The sequence below is a fragment of the Mustela nigripes genome, chromosome 14 (genome assembly GCF_022355385.1).
Source record: "Mustela nigripes isolate SB6536 chromosome 14, MUSNIG.SB6536, whole genome shotgun sequence".
Taxonomy (NCBI): domain Eukaryota; kingdom Metazoa; phylum Chordata; class Mammalia; order Carnivora; family Mustelidae; genus Mustela; species Mustela nigripes.
This window is the reverse complement of record NC_081570.1, coordinates 824,435-846,082: the sequence shown is the minus strand read 5'-3', so window position 1 is coordinate 846,082 and position 21,648 is coordinate 824,435. Positions and strand designations below refer to the sequence as shown.

At 63.4% G+C, this 21,648-nt stretch overlaps 1 protein-coding gene across 1 annotated transcript; it reads right to left on the bottom strand.

Annotated features, from left to right (window-relative positions):
- Nucleotides 1–10,194: 10,194 nt before the first annotated feature.
- On the bottom strand, nt 10,195–20,007 carry GABRD (gamma-aminobutyric acid type A receptor subunit delta). Its single transcript, XM_059375246.1, has 9 exons — nt 19,849–20,007; nt 14,944–15,056; nt 14,601–14,668; nt 14,285–14,505; nt 13,130–13,212; nt 12,526–12,663; nt 11,734–11,889; nt 11,283–11,494; nt 10,195–10,949 (listed from the first exon to the last, which is right to left on the bottom strand). The coding sequence occupies exons 1-9, from the start codon at nt 19,914–19,916 to the stop codon at nt 10,650–10,652; spliced, it is 1,359 nt and encodes a 452-aa protein (XP_059231229.1). The 5' UTR covers nt 19,917–20,007; the 3' UTR covers nt 10,195–10,649.
- Between the last annotated feature and the right edge of the window lie 1,641 nt (nt 20,008–21,648).

Below are 21,648 nucleotides of genomic sequence, written 5' to 3'. Positions count from 1 at the left end.
CTGGCGCGGGGCTGGCGCGGGGCTGGCGCGGGGCTGGCGCGGGGCTGGCGCGGGGCTGGCGCGGCGGCCGTGTCCCGCGGAGGCCGGGCGGCTCAGGGGCGCGGGAGCCGCTCAGACCCTCCGATCCACGGCCCCCCGGGGGTCCGCAGTCGCCCGGGCCCCGCACTCCCCGAGTCCCCCCCGCCCCTGGGAGGACCCCAGGACGTGGGTACCAGGGCCCCTTCCCCGAAAGAGGACACCGAGGGTCTGTGTGGCCCCCTGCTTCGTTGGGTCTCAGCAGCCGCCAGGCGCAGGGCCGAGGATGGCCGCGGGGCGCGCCTCCCTCCCGCCGGGTGTGTCCGCGGGGCGCGGCTCTTCTCCGAGGGCCCGGGACAAGCGGGGCGGGTGCCCGGAGGAGGGAAAGGCCCTTCCCCTCTTGGAACATGGAGTCTGTCCCGCTTTCAGTCCCCGCAGCTGCCCAGGACTATATTTAAAACCCCGAGCAAGCCTGAGACGCGTCGGAGGAGGCAGCACCCAAAACCACGGTCACCATGGCAATGCCGCCCCGTGGGGGCTGCGTGTGGGCGCTATTTTAGCCACAAGAAAACAGTAGTTGACTAGGAGCGTCACCGGGAGACACAGGGACAGAGCGAGACAGGCCCCAGCGGCTTGGCTGAACCCTTCTGCCGGCGGGACCGGTCCACACCCAGCCACGGGTGTCTGGGGACACACTGGGCGTGGTGCCTCCACCGCGCTGAGCCCGCCCTCCACAGTCTTCTTTGCCTGTTACTCGAAGACAGACAGATGGGGGCCTCAGTGGGCCCCAGAGCCTGGTATTTTGTATCCACTGCCCCAGGGTCAGGCTTCCAGACCGACGTGGTATCCAGTCACCCTGTCCTGGGAAGGGACTGGGAGGAGGTGCAGCCGGGGCCGCCTTCTAGAAAGCAAGGTGACCACAAGCCTCCCAAGCCTTTGGGTCTCATCATACCACTTCTGGAAATCCACTGTGAAGAACAGAGTGGACACGCAAACATCTGTGCGTCCCAGAAAACACCTGGCGTCCCCGACGTCTGTTCTGAGAGCTGCAGGACCGAGGGTGGGCTGTGAGCGGCCGGCTGCAGAGTGGCGTCCGCAGTGACCTTTGAGAGCTAATTGTGCACACAGACACATGCACGCGTGGGCTCATGCTCACTCGGACCAGGCAGGAGTGGCTCTGCTGGGACAGAAGGAGGCCGGACCCCTGCTGGTAGCCCAGGCGAACCAGCAGATGGCCCGGCAGCCCGGCTGTGAGCAGGCACTGTCTTGTTGGAAAGCACCCCAGCATCCCCAAGCTGGGAAAGATTCCCTGAGACCTTGTCACCCACAGTCAGCAGCCTTCCATGGGCGGGGCCCAGGCAGCCATCCCCAGAGGTGACATGCAGCCCTCGCTGACCCCTGACACCCCTGCCCACCCCAGTGACCCTTCCCCGGGCAGGACAGCCGTGGTTGACAAACTGCTCTCAGGAGGGGGCCTCATCTAATTCCTGCCACACTCACCTGGGGGAAGTGCCGTGGCTTTGTGAGAAGTGGCACCAGACAGGTGTCCTCAGCAGGTACCCTGGTGCTTGGGCACACCTGTCCACGTCCTCGCCTCAGCACCTCTGGGGAGCCCCAAGAGCTGTGTCTTCAAGGTTGATCTGAAGGGACCAGCCTCCAGGTGCAGCCACCCAGTGGGCCTGACTGTTCCTAGGACTGCTGGTGGTCGGCAGCCGCTCCAGGGTCGTGCCTGGGGGTGTCCTCGGCATGGAGGGAAACATAGGGCATCCCGGGCAAAGGATGTGAAGACTGTGGCCACCCCATCCAGATGCTTGTGGGCCTCGGCCCACCGGGGGAGGGGCCATCCTGGCAGGGGTCTGGAAGGAGGGGATGCCAGGTGTTATAAAATGGAGTGCGACATGCAGGGGTGAGGTCCTTTTGGGGTGGAACCTGGTAGCCCGGCTCAAGAGGGCAGGAGCCTCTAGCCTGGGAGTCACAGGACACGGGGAAGCGGCCCGCTTGCTGGGCTGCAGGTTCTTCCCCTGTGAGTGGGAGGGCAGGGTCCTGACTCGGCTCTCAGGAAAGGGCAAGAAGTTTCTGTTGCTGTCATGGCCCTTCCAGGGTAGCCTGGGGCAGCTCTCAGCCCCTCCCGTGGAGACTCAGCAGGGGAAGTTTCACCTCAGAAGCCCCCGAACCTGGAGGGGAGAGCATGTGGCTTCTGTGCCTTTTCCTCCTCCTCTGGTCTTCCTCACGAGCCCTGTGCACACAGCAGCAGGAAAACAACCAACTGAACTTCTCACCTGAAGCGGCCTTCTAGGTTCTGTCCTGTCTCCGTCATCTCTACGGACTCGCCTCCCTCCAGAGACGCGTCTGGGAGCCATGGGAAGGGGCTGGTGCGAACTCACAGCGGTGGCCCGAGGGGGTCCTGAGAGCCTCGCTGGGCCGGCCTGTGCTTGCAAGGCGAGAGTAGCCAGCTCTGAGCAGGGCATCCTGTGTGCAGCCACGGCGGAGGAACTTTCTGGGACAGTGCTCCCCTCCGTTGCGCAGAGGCCGCTAGAAGATAGGGGAGTCTGGTTCAGAGACAAAGGACTTACTGCTCCCGGCACAGAGAGTGGCGCCCACGTCACGGAATCTGCACTGGCCTGCTTGCCCCTGCATCCCACAGGAGGGGGCCCCGGGCGGGCGCCGTACATGCAGTGGGTTCCAGGACAGGAATCGAACTCTGAGCTCAGAGAACCCAGATAGTCCATAATGGACAGAACAAACCCTGTCCATTCTTGAATGACAGAGAATTCCAGACTGTTCGTTCAACAAACCTCCTAGAAGAGACAGTCCAGAACGAGAGGCAGTTGGCATCTTGCCAATAAGGATGTGTGGAAACAGAGAAGCTCATGGAAAACTGTCCCGGTGGGAATTTGGAATGCTGCTTCCTGACCTGGCAGGGCCCCGCAGGCTGCCCAGAAGAGCGGCTTCCAAGCCTCTGCCTGGTCGTACTCGGCCCAGGTGAGCTCCAGCGTCTGTGCTAGGGTCACCCCCCAGCGTCAGTGCTCCCAGGGCAGGCACCCCAGAGGCTCCGGAGAGCAGGCTGGAAAACCTGCCTGGCCTGTCCCCCATCTGACCCCACCATGCCCCCCTCCGAACTTCGCCGAGTTCAGGAGCAGGAGCTGCAGGGGCAGGAGGGCCCCACCTGGTAAACCAGCTGTCTGAGAAATCAAAGCGCCAGTGACAGTGTTTACCAGCTTCCACCGCGTGAAGTCACCGAACCCGGAGCTGGGGGTGCCTGGCGCTCCCGTGAGCCTGTGGGCGCCCCTCCCTCCCCCCCATGCTGGCTTCCTGCAGCCCCCCATGGCCAGGAGACCTGAGCTTTCCCCACTTCTCAGGATCGGTCTCGTCCTTCCCCCCCACCTGCAGGACAGCCGACCTTGCGGCCTGCACTACACCACACTGAGGAGAAAATCTGAGTCTCCTAGAACTGCCCTTCCTGCGTCCACTGGGAGCTGAAGGAGATTGGGAAATTTCCAAGGCACAGCCAGGATTGTGAGGCCGTGTTCTGGCTGCAAACCCTATTTTGAATATCTAAACCCAAATACTGACTGTGGCCTTCTTTTCGCATTTCTTCTTTAACAAGGCTAATCCTGGCCCAACCAGGCAGGGGGTGCCCTGGGCCAACCAGTATCCAGCGAGCGGTGGGAGCCCCAGGCACCGTTCTAAGTGCTTCTTATTACCGACAGGGCCAGCTCATTCCCGCAGCCGTCTGTGCGTCACGGCCCCACTCTGCAGAAGAGGATGTGGGGGTCCTGGGCTGGGGCGGAGCTTGCCCGAGCTCATGCAGATGAAGCAGTCAGTTCAGAGCCCACGCTGCTAGCAGCCGTGTGACAGGACTTCTCCACCAGGCGGGTCGTGCTCGGAAGGGCGGAAGAGGGCAGTGCGCGCGGATCACCACTCCAACGGCTGCATCTCTCACACGGAAACCCCTAGCTTCTCGGTCATGGACGCTTCCAGGGCCCCGGGCCATGTCCCTGGCCTCGCCTCTAATTTCAGAGCAGCAGGGTGGGCCGTGCCCAAGCGCACGGGCAGTGTCTCATCGCCAAAGCTCCCCGTGTCCCCCTCTCTGTTCTGCCCCAGGACCCTCTCTGACCTGCTCGGCCGCGGGCCGCCTGAAAGGGTGGGAAGGTACTCCCCCTGTGGACAAGCGTGAAGCACTGGGGCGTGGGAATCGGCCCTTGGGAGGTGGTTCCCTGTGGGTCCTCAGGGAATCTCTAGGGGGAGCAGACCATACAGCCGTCCGTCCGCCGTGCACGTGACAGCCCCCAGCGCCCAGCCAGCTCCGGAACATGGGTCCCTGGCCTTTTCCTCCGTGCCGCCGCTCCCCGCTGGCACACGGCTACCTCCTGGGCCCCTTTGCAGGTGGCCACAGGCACAGAAGTGCCCTGGGCGTGAGTGGGATTGGCTCACTCACTAGATGACGGTAAAGGCACCTGCTGGGGAAAAGTGGGGTGCTAGCCAGCTTGCAGAGCCTTGGCCGTGGGGGTGGAGAACCAGTGTGGCCTCCCCCCCGGCTTCTAAGGAGGCCTGGCTACCTCCACCGGAGGGCGGCTGGTCGGACCGTTAGGCTGAGGGCGCGGTCATGCGTGAGAGATGAGTGAGGGGCGGCCTTGACCGGTCCCTGTGCTCGGAACGTGTACGGCTGGGGCGGGGTTTGGGGTCATGGCCAGCCGGTTCACCTGGGAACCTCGTCCTCCCGTTCCATTTGTTGTGGAGGGAGGTTTGCCTTGTCTGGAGTCACAGGAAACACCTCGTCCGAGGCAGAGACCTCGGAACGTGACTCCTGCTGTGTTAGTTCCCGTCGCTGCTGTAACAAGTGACCACAGACCGCGGGGCTTCGGCCACAGGACTTCACCGTGTCCCAGGCGGAGGCCCGGAGTCAGACCCCGGGGCCAGCGGGCGGGGTCTTCCTGGAGGCGACAGGGGCCATCTGCTCCTTGCCTCTCTCCATCTCCCAGGGTGCTGGCCCTCCTCACGGCTCCTACAACCATCACTCCCATCTCTGCCTTTGTCTTCACACAGTCTTCTCTGGGTCCCTCCGCATGTCCCCACATCCGGGACACCAGGGGCTGGATGTCGGACCCATCCTCACCCAGTACGCCTTCCCCTTAACCTCCGTCTTACTCACATCTCCGAGACCCTATTTCCAAACAGCGTCACACTCACAGGTCCCAGGGAGGAGGACTTCACAAACCTTTCAACCCATTATACTTGTCCGCCCCAGAATCTGCCGCCTTCCTCCCGGCATCCAGGAACAGCCGGGCCCAAGCTCGGTCTGAGCAGGGGTGCTGAGGACCACATGGGAGGGAAGAGCGCTCCCCGGGACTGCGCTCCTGGCCGATCCGCACCAGCAAGAACCTGAAGTCGATCCCAGAGCGGGTCTGAGACAGTTGGACGGGGGTGCGGCCTGGAAGGCTGCGCAGAGGAGAGTTGACTGATACGCGGGCGTTTACCTCTAACTAGGCATTAACAGCCAGCAGAGTGGAACGGGCCCTAACCCTCTCGGGGAGCCTCTCTGAGCCTGGGATGCGGTGGTGCCCGCGACACTGAGACAGCTTTGGAAGAGTATGTGGAATGGGCTAACGTTGGGGCGAGGCATGCGGCCGCGGGGACCACCAGCTCACTGGGTCCTGAAGACGCACCTTTCACGGAAGCAACAGGAAAGGGTGCCGGCATCGTCGAGAAGGTCAGCGGCGGCCCATCTGCCTGGCCAGTGTTGACAGGAGGAAAGCCAGCACGGGAGCTGCAGCAGGAGAGAGAATCCACACGGCCCCGGGGGGGCCGTTACCGTGATGGGAAGAGGGTCTGGAAGGAAACCAGGCGCCCGTGGGAATCTGTGGACTGTGGCGGCCCTGGGCGGACGGACAAGCAGCAGACGGGGCTCGACGTGTGTGAGCGGGCGCGACCGAGTCCTGGGACACGGAAGGCGGATGTCAGTGGCCACAGCAGGAATCACGACCCTGTTCTGCCATCCCGACCCCTGTCGTGCACGAGAGGCTCGGTCCCCCCGGAGGAGCTCTACGTGACCACACATGCATCCGTGATACAGGTTCCCCCAGCATTTTCCTGCTGCCATCCAGGGGGGCTCACTCTGGACAAAGGACACCCAACGTTTTTTGTTTGTTTTTGTTCTTTTTTTAAAAGATTTTATTTATTTATTTGACAGAGAGAGAGAGCGAGCACAAGCAGGGAGAGTGGCAGGCAGAGCAGGCAGAGGGAGAAGCAGGTTCCCAGCAGAGCAAGGAGCCCAGTGTGGGACTCAATCCCAGGACCCCGGGATCATGACCTGAGTCTAAGGCAGACGCTTCACCCACTGAGCCCCCCAGGCGAGGATGCCCACAGTTTTGAAGCACTTTTGGATACAGGGTCTGAGTTGATGATGATGCCAAGAGAATGTCGAAACTGGCCCCCAGGTAGCGCGAAGGCTTAGAGAGGCCAAGGGGAAAGGGGGTCCTGGCCCACGTTCCCCTCAGTCAGCTCAACAGGTTTGTGGACATGTTCGGGGTCATCCCCAGTCCCCATGTTCCTCTCAGGTGGGTTTATCTGACAACGTCAGGGTCTGCTGGTGTTGCCCTGTCCTGTGAAGGAGAACAGCCACGGCTGGAAGCTACCCTCCTCCACCCGCAAAAAGACTGACTCAGAAGGACACCGCCTTCCCTGGGGACGCACAGGTGTCAAGGCCAACCTCGAAGACAAGGAACTCGGGAGTGGAGACCCTTCACGCTCCAGGTCAGTCTGCTGGTGTGGACAACAGGGCCAGGCTGGGCACCAGCTTTCCTGTTTCTTGTGGTCGGAAGTCAAGCAGGGCTCGAGGGGCCTGTGGTGGGTCTCCGCCAAGCCCCTGTCGGAAGGTGTGTAGAAGCGCCCCTGGGATTCCACAGCAAGGCCACACCCGAGAACCATTTGTCCCAAGATGAGACCGTGACCACGGCACCTGGCCACGGGACATGGAGCAGAGGTGCACCCACAGCTGCCCACCACGGGCATTGCTAAGTGGGCACAGTCCGTGGGCACAGTCCATGGAAAGGCATCACCCGGCTTAGGATGAAGCGAGCCTCAAGGGTCAAAAAGTTGCATGAAAAGTGGCCCAGGTGATCGGGTCAGCGATCCCCTGGCTTCGACGCCTCCCCCATCTGGAGTCTGTGACCTCATGTGGGGCTGGGGTCCCTAGAGCCACATGACAGAGGGGAAGCCACGTGGGCCCGGGCTCGTGGATGCACCGGTCTGATACGTTGGGCCAGGCGACCGCGGACCTTTTGCCTCCTGCCCACTTGAGTGCCCGTCAGGAGTGCTGGCAAGTGGAATCCTCTGGCAGCCGGAAACCCGAGTTCTTGCCTTTCGGTTCTGCAGGATTCACCTCTCAGGGGTCCACAGCCGTGGCCCAGAGTGGGTCACCGCAGCCACACGCGGTCCGGCGAGGGCCAGGCGGCCAAGGCTCAGCCCCCAGGACCAGGCAGTCGGTCACCGAGCCAGGCAGCTACCGAAGCAAGCTGAGGTGCTGGGCAGGGACGGATGGGGATGGGGGGGGACAGCATGACTCTCGGGAGCACCTGCGGCCGTGAGCACAGACTGTGGCTTCTCGCGCTCAGCAGGGCTGTCGTTGGTGGGGGCGCTGTGACGACCACCTCCTTGGAGAACCAGCAATGTCCTGAGCAGACGTGAGCGCTGCCGGGAGGACGCCCCGCTGCTGTGGTGCCGGTGCCACGGCCCTTCTAGAACTTTCCACGGCACCACGGGGCTGCCAACAGCTCGCGGGCAGGTGGCCTGCGGTGGCCGTGGGTGACAAATGCCCCAGCCCTGACTCCTCAAACGGACGGTACAGAAGTCTGCTGCACACGTCGGGCAGAGGCTCCCAGTGGGACTGGGACCTGAGAGCCCCAGGTGTAAAGCACTTTGTCAGCTTTTCCTGCTTCCTCCCCTCCTGCCTCTGGGACACCCCCCAAATGGGGCTAAACCGTGTTCCCCCCCCAAATCCACGCGGACGCAGTCCTTATTTGGAAGTAAGGTCTTTGCAGAGCCTGCCCCAGCCCTCCGGACTTGGGCAGGAGCCGTCCTAGCTCTCAGGGAAGCATCTCAGAGTCTGCATTGGCAACGTACGTCCCAGCCTCTGCCAGAGACGGCAGACAACGCAGCCACCAGCCCCCAAAACTGTCCCTGCTGCAGTGAGGCACATCCGGAGGCAGCCCCCCCGCCCCGGCCCAGATGCCTCTGACACAGCAACTGCCGACATCTCCCCAAGCCTGCCCCTCTCAGCTGCAAACCTCAATCCGCCCCGGCCTGAGTCTGCCCGTCGCATCACCACCGGAATAGAACTCCGCGTTGAAAAAGCACCAGCCTTCATGTCCCTCTTTCCCGGCCCTGTAAACATGTGGGCAGAAATAGAAGCCTGCAGGCTGGGGGGAGTGATCGCTGCTGCGGAATCGGGCGACGGCTCCTGCCCGGGTGGGCCTCGCCGCGTGGGTGCCCGAGGCAGGCACAAAGGCCGGCTTTAAATAGCTCCTTGTGGGTTATGTGCAGCAGAAAGAGGGCAGCCGGCAAGCTGCAGGGGAGGTGAGGACAAGCGGGCATGGGGCGGGGCAGGGCCCTGCCCCCAGGTGAGCTCAGCGGCTCCCTGAACCTTGAACCTACCTGCACAACCCCTGGAGGCCTAGGGGTGGAGCCTACCCTACCTGGCCTTCCTCGGTGGAACCAACGCAGGACCTGGGACAGGACCCCGGCTGCCTCCTGCACTGGGGAGGGTGGGCAGCCCTGAGCCACACCCCCACCCCGGTAGCGTCCGTGCCCTTCTGGGGCTGGAACACCCCACCCCAGGCAGTTCTCCAGGCGCCAAGGAGGAGGGGGCAGGACCTGCACGGCATCACGCAGACCAGGTGCTGAGGGGACAAGGGAGAAAGGGGCCCCTTCCCTTGGGTGTCACTGTTTACGGAGCCGGCCAGGCTTGGCTGCCCCCCCACCCCCTGCTGTCCTGAGGCGGCCCGGATCCCTAGCTCTGGGGACCCAGGTTCCAGCTCGGCGGCTGTGCAGCCGCCTGCTCTCCGTCTGCCCCCAGGCCCACTCCATGTGCAGCTTCTGGTCACACTGGGTCCTGGAGGTCTTGCTCCTTGGCCAGCCCCACCCCCTGGGACAACTCTGCCAAGCTCTGCAGCCCAGCTCTTGACGGCGGCGGACAAGTAGCAGCCCCGCGTACCAGCAGGGGCATTTAGGAGTCGAGGGGCCTTGGAGCTAGAGAAGGAGCTGGAGCTGGAGGGGGAGAAGGAGGGGGAGCTGGGGGGGGGCGGCTGGAAGGCGTTCAGGCTGGGCTGTGGTCTGTCCCGATGGGCCAACGCCCTTCTTTGTCCTTGACGTGGCCGGGTCTTTGGGGAAGCCGCTACCTGCAGGGCTGTGCTGGACACTCAGTGGTCACTCTGCCAACGAAGCCCTTTGGGACTAAGCACCTGCTAGCATCCTGTCCCCGAGGCCTCCAGACGCTGCAGACCCCTGAGCAGATTGTGTGTCGGAGGCCGATGGCAGACCACCTGATTCACGCCTCGTCACCGTCGTGCTCCCCTTGAGGTGGCTTGGGGGGCCCACCAGGAGGGGCACCACGGGGCCAGCTGGGCAGCTGCCTGGCTGCCACCTTGACCACAGCACGGCATGCCCACGGCTGATGTTGGCCCTGGGAGCCGGCCATCCCAGCTCTGTAGCAACCACTGCTCCCCCCCCTGCCGGCCTCTGTGGTGATGACATGCTCTGTTGGTGCCACGGAAAATCTGGACCCCCGAACTCAGATCTCCGACGACCAGAAACCCGCATCACCAGCTGCAGCCCTGTCACCCCACGTCCACGGTGGCAGCAGAGATGAGAAGGAGCTGAGCGGTGTTTGTGGGGCTCAGTGACCCCCCTTCACCCATCACCACGTCCGAGAAGACAGCACAGTGGCGCCCTGGCCACGGGTCCAAGAGATTAAGGTGAGGTGTGACTGACTCCTCAACCCTCTCCAGGTCCCTGCACCTCTGCCCCTCCCGCTAATGCCCAAGGATGTGGCCACGTGGCTCGCCTGGGGGGACACAGCTCCAAGTCTCTCGGTCCGGAGCCCAGGGAGCCCACAGCTAGAGAACGGCTCTCCAGTCAGCGAGGTCACGGCTGCAGCTCAGCCCCAGCGACAGAGAACACAGCCAGCAGCCAAAGGCTCCGTTTTATTTCATGCTGGGACCGAAGGCCCACGGATGCCCTTCTCCACCGTCTCACCGAGAAAGCGGCCCCGCCCATTCCCAGTCTTCCAGGACCTGGTCCCAGGCCCACAGCACAAATGCCTAGAATCGGGATGGTTTTTTGAATTGAACGCAGAGTTCCTCCAGGGCCCTGAGCCTGTGTGACTCAGCCCCAGGTCAGGCTGGGTCTGCCGTCCAGGAGGGGCCAGGCCAGGGGTCCGCAGGAAGGGTGTGTGGGAGAGCCCCGGGGTGGTCTTGCAGGAGCCGGTGGGGACAGAGTCTGGGGTCCTCAGCGAGGCCAAGGCTCTCCTCTCGTTTTATGGGGCCTGTTGTCATGCCTCCTCGAAACAGGCAGATCAGCCCAAGAGCCTCTCCCCAGCCGCTGCGGGCTCCAGGACAGGCGAGGCCTCACCTCCGGCCTCACATGGCATAGGCCGCCCAGTAGAGGACGTTGACGGCCACGAAGGCCGCCGGGAACACCACGCGGGCATAGATGTCAATGGTGTCGGCGTCGATGGGCTTGAAAAGTGCACGGAGGCCTCCCCGGCCCCCCGAGCGGCCCGCCCCCGGCCTCTCAGCCTGCCCGGTCTCCATCTCCACACACCTGTAGGAGCCCATGAGGTTCCCAGCCCCGCGGCAGTGCCGGCGGGACACGGCCAGCTCCTGGGTGGCACCGGCGGCTGACAGGGAGAGGAGCACGATGGCGTTCTTCACGTCCAGCTGCACGGCGGGGCGTGGCGGGGAAGGAGACAGGGCTGAGCCCAGGGCCGGCTCCCCACACCAGGACCCCAGCCTGGGCCAGGGCCTAAGTCCTCCCGTGTCCGGCCGCAGAATGGGCCAGAGTCTGGACCTGCTCTTTTGCGCCGGGGGCTGCAAGTGACCTCCCCAGAGCAGGGGGCAGAGGGTCCTGAGCAGGTCCCGGGACAAGGGGCCCCAGCAATGCTGCCTCTTCATGTTGGGGCTAGAGGGAGTGGGGACTGGGGGCCACTGGGAGGGTGTCGGGGAGGCTGTCCTTGACCCTGGACACGAGGGAGCCAGCAGGCTCAGCCTCACCTCTGCTTTCTGCTCTTTGACCTTGACCTTGGCCTTCTGCTTCTTCCGGTAGTCAGCATTGAAGTGGGCGAAGGCGTACTCCACCAACGCGGCAAACACGAAGACATAGCAGATCCAGAAGTACACATCGAGGGCCTTGATGGCCGAGGCCCGCGGGAGGGAGGAGCGGGCGCTGACCATCAGCGTGGTCATGGTGAGCACCGTGGTAATACCTGCTGGGGAGGGGGGTGAGCGCTGGGGCCCCCGCCACCTCCCTGTACCCCCACCCCTGGCCCAAGTGCAGGTCAGACTCCTCTGACCGGACCTGGCCCAGCTGGCCATGGGCCCAGGACAGCTGGGAACATGGGGCTGGGAGACGAGGCCCGGGCTCGTGGCTGGCAGGGCGGGGGTCCTATTTCTGGGCTCCTGCCCTTCGGCCCTCTCCCTCCGAGGAAAGGTCAGGGCCCCGTACCTAGAGACACCCTGGCCGGCACCGCCGCCTGGCTGATCCAGAAGGAGACCCAGGACATGGCGACGAGGAGCACGGAGGGCATATAGGACTGGATGATGTAGACGCCGCGGTTCCTCCGGAGGCGGAAATGCAGGCTGAGCCGGGGGAACTGGCCGGCTGTCGGGGAAGCACTCCGGGTTGGGACCCGCCTCACACACGCGGTGGCGTTCGGGCAGAGGGGCCCCTGTGAGCCCCAGACCCCGGCCTTCACCACCTCCCCCACACAGCCTGATGGGTCAGGGGTCTCCCCTGCCCAGGCCCTCGTCCTGGAGGGAGGCCGGCTCCCTGCAGGGCCGCCCAGAGAAAGGAGAGGAGATGGGCTCCGGGTCCACACTGGCCCAGGCTCCTACCCCAGCCGTGCGGCCAGCCCAGCTCTCCTGGCCCTCCTCGGGGCACAGCCAGACGAAAGGAGAGGGCCAGCTGGGCTCACTGGCACCAGCGACGGGGCGGCAGGAGCTGGGAAGGGGCAGGAAGGACCAGGAGACACAGCAGCCCCAGGAGGCCCCTGACGCCCTGGCCCCTCATGTCTCCTAAACCCCAGGGGCTGCCGCCTCCAGGGAGCAGCAGAGGCCGGAGGAACAAGGCCGAGAAAACCTGACGGCCGTCCACACTGTGGTGTCCAGAGTCCCCGGGTGCGGCCTGTGCCCATCCGTGGTTTTCCAGTGTCTCCTCGGGGATCCCGAGGGCCAGCTGTCAGCTTTGCTGGAGGGGCCAGAAACCCGCAAGCCGGCTCGTGGGGAGAAGCCGTGTTACCGGATTTGAAGTTCCTCAGCTCGGCGGTGAAGCGGTGGCTGGTGATGGTGAACTGGGCCAGGTGCAGCTCGTTGAGCCCGTGGATCCGCTCCTGGTTCTCCGACCAGTAGTACACCACGTCCTCGGACGAGTAGCCGTCTGCGGGAGAGCCCCGGCGGGCAGCGGAGCCTCGCACCCCCGCCCCCGGCAGCCCCCAGCAGCCCCCAGCAGGAGCGCCCCGTGCACCTGGGGAGCCGGCGCAGCAGCGACAGGGGACAGCACGAGAAGACCCGGCCAGGGGTGAGAAGGCCTGCGGCCGCGCCCAGCACCCCAGGCAGGCGGACAGGGCAGGTCACCATCTCTGGGTGACCCACCGCGGCTGTCCTGCAGACCGCGTGATACAGACACGTGCCTCGTCTGGGCTCCACACCCGCCTGTCCCCGGCAAGGCACTGCCCCGGGACGAGGGTCTCAGGCCTTGCGGCTCCCTCCCTTCGGCCTCGACTCCACGGGGCCCAGATGCTTCCCGGTCCCCAAGCCAGGTCATCCGCAATGGCCCCTGACGGTGCGCGTGCCCGGCCCCTCCCCAGCAGAGTCGGGAGCGGCCGGCGGCCGGAGGCACTCACAGCTCTCCAGGAGGAGCATGCACTCCTGCTCGTCCATGGGGTACTTGGCCAGGTCCATGTCGCAGGCCACCGTGGACGTGATTCTGCCCAGACAACGTGCTGGTGAGGTCTCCGGGAGGGAGGCCGGTGCCCGCCATCCTGCTTCTCCTGCCCCCGCCCCCACCCGGGGGCCCCGTCCAGCGAGGGGGGCCGAACAGCCTCTGGGGCTCTGTCGGCGAGACGCTGGCCCCAGCGGGGGGCGCACGGACCGCCGCGGTCCACGGACAGACACTCCTGGCTCTTCCTTCGGGAATTGCAGCTGGGCTCCTGTCACTTTGTTCGTCCTTCCAAATGCCTAAGCATTTGGCTAAGCCGGGGCGGGGGGCTTGGAAGACAAGGGTGCCCGAGCACCCGACCTGCGCTGAAGGACAGCCTCTGGGCGTTCCCGCCGACCGGGCAGTGTGGGAAGAGGCCGGGGCCGCCGAACGTTCTGACTCTCCAGAAGAATTTAGACTCTTACATAAATCTCCTGGTTGGCAACTAATGCTGTTTTTAAAAGGCACGTGTCAGAAGCACGTGTGGAAACAAATGTGTGGACATTCATGTTCACAGCGGCCCGATCCACGATGGCCGACACGTGGAGCCGCCCAGGGCTCCTGAACGCAGGAGGGGGCACCAGGCCACGGAACGCTACTCAGCCACAGAAGGGACGTCACAACACGGGCAACACCAGAAACACTGCTGGAAGGAGGAAGCAGACACGAAGACACGTCGCGCATGACTCACTCGACGTGAAATGTGCAGAATGGGCAGAAAGCAGGTTCGGGGGGGGTGGTGAGGGAATGCTCAGGGGCCCGGGGTCTCCTTTTCGGGGAATGAGACGTTCTGGAATCAGACAGAGGTGATGTTTGCACAACACTGCGAATCTACTGAATGCCACAGAATCATTCGCATAGAAATGGTGAATTTTATGTTATGTGAATCTCACCCCCGCAGAGAAAACAGAAAGGCACCGTGTTGGCCAAAAAGCTGCACCTGCGGGCTTCCCGCCGCCCCCTCTGCAGCTGCCATGGGTTCAGCGGTTCTGGCGACCAGAGGCTCCGGACCCACCCCACCCCACCCCCCCCGCCCCAAGCTGGCTCCTGGCGGGGCCTCTTGCTGGGGACAGGTCCTCACCGGATGCTGTAAAGGATCACCCCGTCGGGCTGCAGCCGGATGAGCTTGTTCTCTACCGTCACGTCGTGGAACCAGGCGGACTTGGCGTTCACAATGAAGGTGTCTGGGAGCCACAGCTTATCCACGAAGCGGCTGTCCAGCCCCAGAGTCTCGTTGGTGTGGTTGTAGGCCAGCCTGCTGTCGCGCCAGCTCTGGTGCAGAAACACCGTCATGGTGTACTCCTGCAGGGGAAGGCAGGGAGGGCCACTGGCCATCAGCCCGGCTCCTGCCCCGGGGGCCCTGGGCAGGGGTGCGGCAGAGCGTGGCCGGCACCTACCATGTTCGCCTCCGAGATGTGGTCGATGCTGGCCACCTCGATGGCGAGGGCCACGTTCACAGGGGGCCCTGCAAGGAAGGAGCTGAAGCCAGGCTGTCCACCCACTGAAAGCCGGCAGGCAGGACAGGACTTTGCGGGGAGGACCGTGCTGGCGACGCTCTGTGATGAGATACTGAGAAGATCTAGCCTCCTGGCTGTCTCCCTGGAGGGGCTAGCTGTCAAAATCTGACACACTCCTTGGGGACCACAGATGCACCCTCAGGGGAGCCATCTCAGAGCCAGCAAGGCTCGCACGCGCTGCTGGACGCAGGAGTCTACCCGTGTCCCCACCGGCCGCCCTCACCTCCGATGCCTGGCCGGAAGTTGCGAGCGTAGCCCTCCATCAGGCCATCCAGGTTGGGGAGCCAGGATATCTCCAGGTTAGAGCCGACATAGTCCCCAATATCATTCATCGCTCTGGAAACAAAGGCCCGCTGGTCACGGGCTGGGAGCCAGGAACAGGACCTAGGTCCTTCCTGGGAGACTGCTGTGAAGCGCCCCAGGCCGGACCTGGCCAGTCCCAGGAATGCCTGCCCAAAACAGGGGGCCCCAGGGAGGAGCAGTGCCCAAGATTCCTCCACCTCCCCCACCAGCCTCTCTGCTCAGCTGCCTCCTACCCACCTGGCCTTGAGTGAGCGGGCTGGGTCAGGCAGAGTCCCCAACCTCCCTCCACAACCCGCCTGAGGAGACTGGCCAGTCCCAGAGTCCCCACCGGCCAATGAATTGCCTCAAAGGGCCTGACAAAGGGCCCATGGTCTTCCTTCCAGCCTCAGAGGGTAAGGTGTTCTGCAGGAGGTGACTTGAGAGAAGTGATGTGTGACCAGAAAGCTGGTGGGGGGCTGTTGGTAGGGTCGGATGAGGTCCCAAACCTGACCCAGGGCAAGTACCTCGCCAGGGCAAGGCGAAGGGCCCATGGGGACGTTGTACCTGACCTCCTGCTCTCTGTCCCTTTCTAGGAAGGCCGAGGCCTGGCCCCAGAGACCCCCAGGTTGTCCTGTGCTTAGCTGAAGCTTAGCCTGATCCCAGAGCAGCTGGGGCCATGCCAAGGGTTGCAAGGGAGTCCCACTGGCAGCCTGTGCCGGTTGTGTTGTCCCCAGCAGAGCCGCGCCGTGTGGCTGGGACACATCAGACTGCCAAAGGCTCCCCAGCAGCCCCACCTGCCCGCCCCTACTTGTGCTCAGCTGTCCTGGGGTACAGTGCCACCCAAAGTTGATGTCCACCCAGAACCTCAGAATGGAACCTTATTTGGAAATTGGGCTGTAATTAGTTAAGAGGATATCATGCTTGATACGGGTGACCTTAATCCAAAGAGTGGCATCTTTTTTTTTTTTTTAAAGATTTTATTTATTTGACAGAGAGATCACAAGTAGGCAGAGAGGCAGGCAGAGAGAGAGTGAGAAGCAGGCTCCCTGCTGAGCAGAGAGCCCGATGTGGGGCTCGATCCCAGGACCCTGAGATCATGACCTGAGCCGAAGGCAGCGGCTTAACCCACTGAGCCACCCAGGTGCCCCCAAAGAGTGGCATCTTATAAGAAGAAAAGGCAGACACACAGGAAGAAAGTCCTGTCACAACAGAGGCAGAGATCGGAGAAACGCAGTCCCGAGCCAAGGGTTGCCACAGACCCCAGGAGGGCCCCAAACTGCCAAGAAGCCCAGGAATGGTTTCTCCCTCAGAACCTTCCAGAAGGAGTCAGCCCTGCCCTCAGACTTGATCTGGGGCTTCTGGCCTCCAGAGCTGGGAAAGAATAAATGTCCATGGTCTTAAGCCCCTCCAGTTTGTGGTCACTTGTTAGAGAAGCCCCAGGAAACTCACACATCCTGCCCCTGGCCGGAGGACAAGGCCTGCCCAGAGTCAGGCTGGAAGAGGGGAGGGCATTTGAGAACAGCACTCATGTGTTACTCTGTAATCACGCTGTAGTCTCAGAAGGGGGTTCTAGAACACCTTGTCCCTTGTCTAGAGCTTGCCTGGGACAGCCCCTCCCCTGTCTCATCTATGGGCCCCTTGAAGAAGGTTGAATTTGAACCAAGAGCTCCTCAGCGAAAGAAATTCACAAACCCTGACCTCCCCCCAGGAACCACCTCGGTCCCTCCAGACAGCGGCCTGGTCCAGCGCAGGGGCGCGCAGGTGATTCGGTAACGACGTGGAAGAAGGACGTGAGCGAAGTCCTGACCCCACGTGCGCACAGCCACACACACGGAGGCCGCCCTGAGACCGCACAGGAAAGCACTGGAACTGGGTTTTATTTTTGGACCGTCCCAGCTGCCGTCTTGCTGCAGCGGCCAGCCTGCCAGGAACGAGGCTGTCAGGAGACTCGGCCTTCCCTGGCCTGGGGTGGTGGCCCAGGCGGCCGCCCCTTTCCTCGGCCAGGCCCCAGGCCCACTCGCAGGCATGAAGGCAGGACCATGGGGCAGCCCCTGGCCCTGAAGACCGCCTTGAACTGGAAGGAGGCCAGCAGACTTCTTCGCCGTTGCCGTCCCTCATGGAGTCCGAGGGGGAAAGGCCCCCAGCCCCATCTCACTTGTCACTTACAACAGGGGCTGCTCATTTTTCCAGCTGTGAAGAGATGACAAAGGCCATCCGAGAAGGACGCCCGGCACGCTAGCCTGGGTCGTGGGGGCCTTGCTTTCCTCCCATGGTTCAGGTGGGCAGCTAAAGGGGTGGACTGGGTCCACAGGCCACGTGCAGGGAGCTCAGCACAGGGCGAGCTTGTGGAGACTCTGACTAGTGCCTTGGGAGAGAGCTTCTGTTTCATCTGATGGCCTTGGACCCAACGATGGCCTAGGGAAGGGGCTCCCCTTGTGTGGACAGACAGAGAAGCTCAGAGACAGATGTCCAGACTCCCGGGATAAAGCAGGCCCCATGAAAACACTGGCAGCTTGCACCTAGCTGTCAGGCACCATCAGGCCTCTCTCCCTCAACTGACCCCTGTCACTTGTCTGTGCCCCTGTGGACAAGGAAAGGTGGGTGTAGCTGAGCGAGGCAGCGGGGTCCTCTTCACCGTGCACACACAAGCCCACGGTCCCCAACAGCTTTGCTGTCACGGAAGCACCAGCTGCTCTGACACCTCAGTTACCAAGGCGAGGAGGAAGCCCACACCAGTCGCGCCATGAGCCGGCACAGGAGCTACCAGCAGAGCTCCTCCAGGGACGCGGAGGCGCCAGGGGCCCAGAGCGGGGCCGGCCGCAGGGTGTGCAGCCAGCAAGCTCGGGCACCCACTGCACCAGTGGGGGCTCAGGGAAGGCACAACTTGGTCCCAAGCCACCAGCGCCGCAAGGCACTTTCCTTCTGCTCCCACCAGGAAGCCCAGGATCTGCCCTGAGTCCCGCAGCCAGAGCAAGCACCTGTCCATCATCCCACACCGCTCCGCGCCGGGTGTGAGGACAAGCCCGAGGGAAGGGAGGTGCTGTCCTCCTGGCCTCCGGATGGAGGGACACAGAGGCTGGGAGAGGAGGCTCTGGACTGACAGCAGGACACTGTCTGAAGGTCGCCACCCAAGGCCCATAAAGCCCAGAGGCTCTCCCCGCGGCGGGGCCTCACTGCGCAGACAGGCAGACAGGCAGACAGGCAGACAGACACATCCCTTACCCAAACCCTAAGCCAGATGTGGGTCAAAGTTCAGAATGTTTCTGTTTTTAGAAAGGCGATATAATGCACTTCCGGACTTGGGGTGTGGGGGAGGGTCTGGAGAATTTCCCAGCAGGAAAGTACAAGCAGGCCCCAAAAGTAGGATAAATGAGCCTCATGGAAAAGCGAATAGTCTTTGCCACCCAATGAGCTTTGGTGTCAAACTTGGGCTAAGACTTTGGGATCCGAAGAAGCTGGGACATTTGGGAATCACAGCTGCATGGCTGTCCTGGGCCCATAGCTGGTCCCAGGCTTTTAGGACATACGTCCATGGCTACACCTCAGTGCTTTGCCCTTCCCGTTACCTTGAAGTGGGAAGAGGGAAAAGGACCATGGGTCTCCATAAAAGAACAAAGCCCTCCCGAGGGCACGGGTTGCATCAACGCTGCCTGTGGTCTGGGGCACGATGGCCACACTGTGTGGCCAGACCCAGAGCTTCCTGGCTCTGCCCCCGACCCCACACATCTCCCCCTGTGTCCCTGATATGTGCTGCCTGAGTGTCTATAACCCAAACACAGGCTGATGTTCAACCTTTTCCAGTTTCTAAGGGTCCAGAAGTCTGGAATGCTAGGGGACGAGTGGGGGCTGTCCTTGTTCTGGTTTTCTGCAGCGCTTGCACCAAGATAATCCTCAAAAAGTCCCCTCACAACTCGCGTGGAAGGTGACCGGCATAAATGCATGGGCTGCCAGGCCACCTGGAGCCCATTTCAAGTCCCCAGAGAAGAGACAAACCAAGGGACCCTACTGGTCCCTGAGGCCAAAGGGAGGAAGCCACAGCCCAGGGGGACCCTTCTTAACCTTTTCCATCCTCCCCTCCCCCGACAGTTAGAAATCCTGAGTTGTCCTGCATGTCCCCCCCCCTCCCATCCCTACGTGCTCCCCCACCCCCAACCAGGCAGTGGGCTCCTTCCCACCTGCATACTCTGGAATTCAGCGGATTCCATTTGAAAGGGCCCCGGAAAGGAGACTCCGGTGTCCTGAGCCGGAACTTTCTGACGACCACCCACAGCCCTCATCTCGTCCACCCCAGCCCTGCTAGCTGCAGCGGAAGCTCGTCTGTGTAGCTCTGCTCCCATGGGAAAGGGAGCAGCCTCCTCCCCCGTGTCCTCAGGATCGCTCCTTCCTGCCTGCCTGCAGCTCGTGCGGAGCCGAGCGCTCAGCCGGCGCCTGGAAGGGCACCAGCCAGCCAGAGGCCGGCCAAGCGCCTCTGGGGCGGAGGACCCCGGCGAGCCCGGGCACCCCGGAGGATTGGGAGCGTCTCCCCCGCCCTCGGCCGGCCGAGCGGCGCCGGTTCAGCACCGGGACGGCGGACAGCACCCGGGGGCGCCCGCAGCTGGAGTGGCCGCGGCCCGCGCCCCAAGGGCAGCGGCGCGGTGAGTCCCGAGAGAAGAGCCCGCGGGGGAGTCGGGGTCGGGGGAGGAAAGTCCTCGCGGGGAGATGGGGGTGGACACGGAGGGATGAGGAGTCGACGGGGGCGATGAAGCCGGGGGCGGAGGTAGACAGGCGCGGGGGATGGGGATGAAGGCCCGAGGGTTCTCCCCACCGAGGGCGACCCTGGCAGCAGCGCGGACCCCGGGTTGCTTACCTGGCGCCGCGGGGCTGCTGCGCGCAGAGCAGCAGGAGCGGGGGCAGCAGCCCGATCAGCGTGTCCATGGCCTCGGCGCTCGGCGCTGGACCGGGGACCGCGCCGAGGTCCCGCCGGTCGCCGGCGCTCGAGAAGTTGCTTCTCCGGCGGCCGCGGTAGCAGCACAGGCTGGGCGGGAGCGGGAGGGCGCGCGGCGCGGGCGCGAGGGCGGACGGAGCGCAGAACCCAGAGCCCGCCCCGCCCCGAACCGGGCCGCCCGCCCCCCGCCGCCCCGCCCGTCCGCCCCCACCTGCCGCCCAGCCCGCCGCACTCGAGCCGCGCGGATTCCTCCCCGCCCCCGAGCCTCGCGGCAGCGCCCCGCCTCCAGCTCCCGCCCGACCTAGCCGCGCCCCCCTCCCCGGGGGTCGGGCACTCGCGCTCCGCTTCACTGCTGCGGGGGAGGCGACCCAGCCCCGCGCCCCGCCTGGTCGCCGCCTCCCGCTGCCCGGCCGGGCGCCTGCAGACCGACGGGCGCGGCGATCCTCGTCCCCGGGGCTGGCTGTGGGGGACCCAGGTCCCGGGCACCTGGTTCAGGCACTTGAGGAGCGTGGCTCGGGGAGGGGGCTAGCGCCCCTGCGGCGTTCACCCGCTCGTAGGAGAGACCCAACGCCCCCACCAGCAGCTCCTTCCAAACCCCTCGCACTTGGGGGAGAGCAGAGCCTGAGCGGTCACGAGGCAGAGCAGCTCTGCCCACCCTGAAAGGCCCGCCTGGGGGAGAGAAGGGCGGTGCGCCCTGGGGGTGCTCCCCCCGCCGGCCGCGGTCCTGGCCGGGGTCCTGGCCGCGGATGCAGTGACTTCCCCGTCTGGCCTGACAAAGAGCTGAGAAAGTCAAGGCCTTGAGCGTTTTCTATTTTAATTCTTTTCAACTTAAAGCCCTTCGCAGTTTCCCTCAAAAAACTTTGTCATTGGTCCCATTTATTCCCTTCTGGACTCTATCAACTGACAATAGAAAGTGAATTCCCGGGCGCCTGGGTGGCTCAGTGGGTTGGGCCTCTGCCTTCGGCTCAGGTCGTGATCTCAGGGTCCTGGGATCGAGTCCCGCATCGGGCTCTCTGCTCAGCAGGGAACCTGCTTCCTCCTCTCTCTCTCTCTGCCTGCCTCTCTGTCTACTTGTAGTCTCTGTCTGTCAAATAAACAAATAAAATCTTAAAAAAAAAAAAAAAAAAAAAAAAAGAAAGTGAATTCCCATGAAAACAAGAGCAAACTTGTTCTGGAGTGGGTTAAGCCTCCCTGTGAGACCGCAGACACTGGCCAGAGCAGGGGCAGGTAGAAAGAACTTTGCTGCCAGGTATTTCCAGCCCAGCCTAGAAGGCCAAGTATCCAGGGCTGGGGTCCCAGTTTTCTTTCGTGGAGCCAGGAATAGGCGGGTAAGAGAGCCAGGCGGGTCTCGGTGTAAATGCCACCTTTGGGTAGAGACGCAAAGATCTCAGCGCGTTCCCACGTGGCGCGAATGTGCCTGTGCTCTGAACAAGTCTCAGGGCCTCGGGGCCACTTTCCTGTGGGCCCTTTCGGACGTGTTTGTTGGGAGGAGTCAGTCCTCCAACAAGCGCCCAGAGTGTGTCCTTGCACAAAGTAAGAGTTGTGAGCGTTCAACAGGATTGTTACCATTCCCGCTAGAACAGAGGTCCTCCCTGCCCGCTTCTTCAGGCTCCTTCATGTCTAAACCTCCAGCACATAGCAGGTGCTTAACAAATGTAGGGAAATACACAGGCTCAGTCTCCAAAAGCCAGCAAAACGAGCACGGTCCGCAGCCGCTTTACT

What these genes read in the sequence shown, in the direction of transcription:
- GABRD (XM_059375246.1), bottom strand. Translation starts at nt 19,916, where the DNA reads ATGGACACGCTGATCGGGCTGCTGCCCCCGCTCCTGCTGCTCTGCGCG. An exon ending in CATGCTCCTCCTGGAGAGCT is followed by an intron (nt 12,664 to 13,129) that starts GTGAGTGCCTCC and finishes GCTCTCCCGCAG; the next exon opens with ACGGCTACTCGTCCGAGGAC. An exon ending in GCCGGCCAGGGTGTCTCTAG is followed by an intron (nt 11,495 to 11,733) that starts GTACGGGGCCCT and finishes CCTCCCCAGCAG; the next exon opens with GTATTACCACGGTGCTCACC.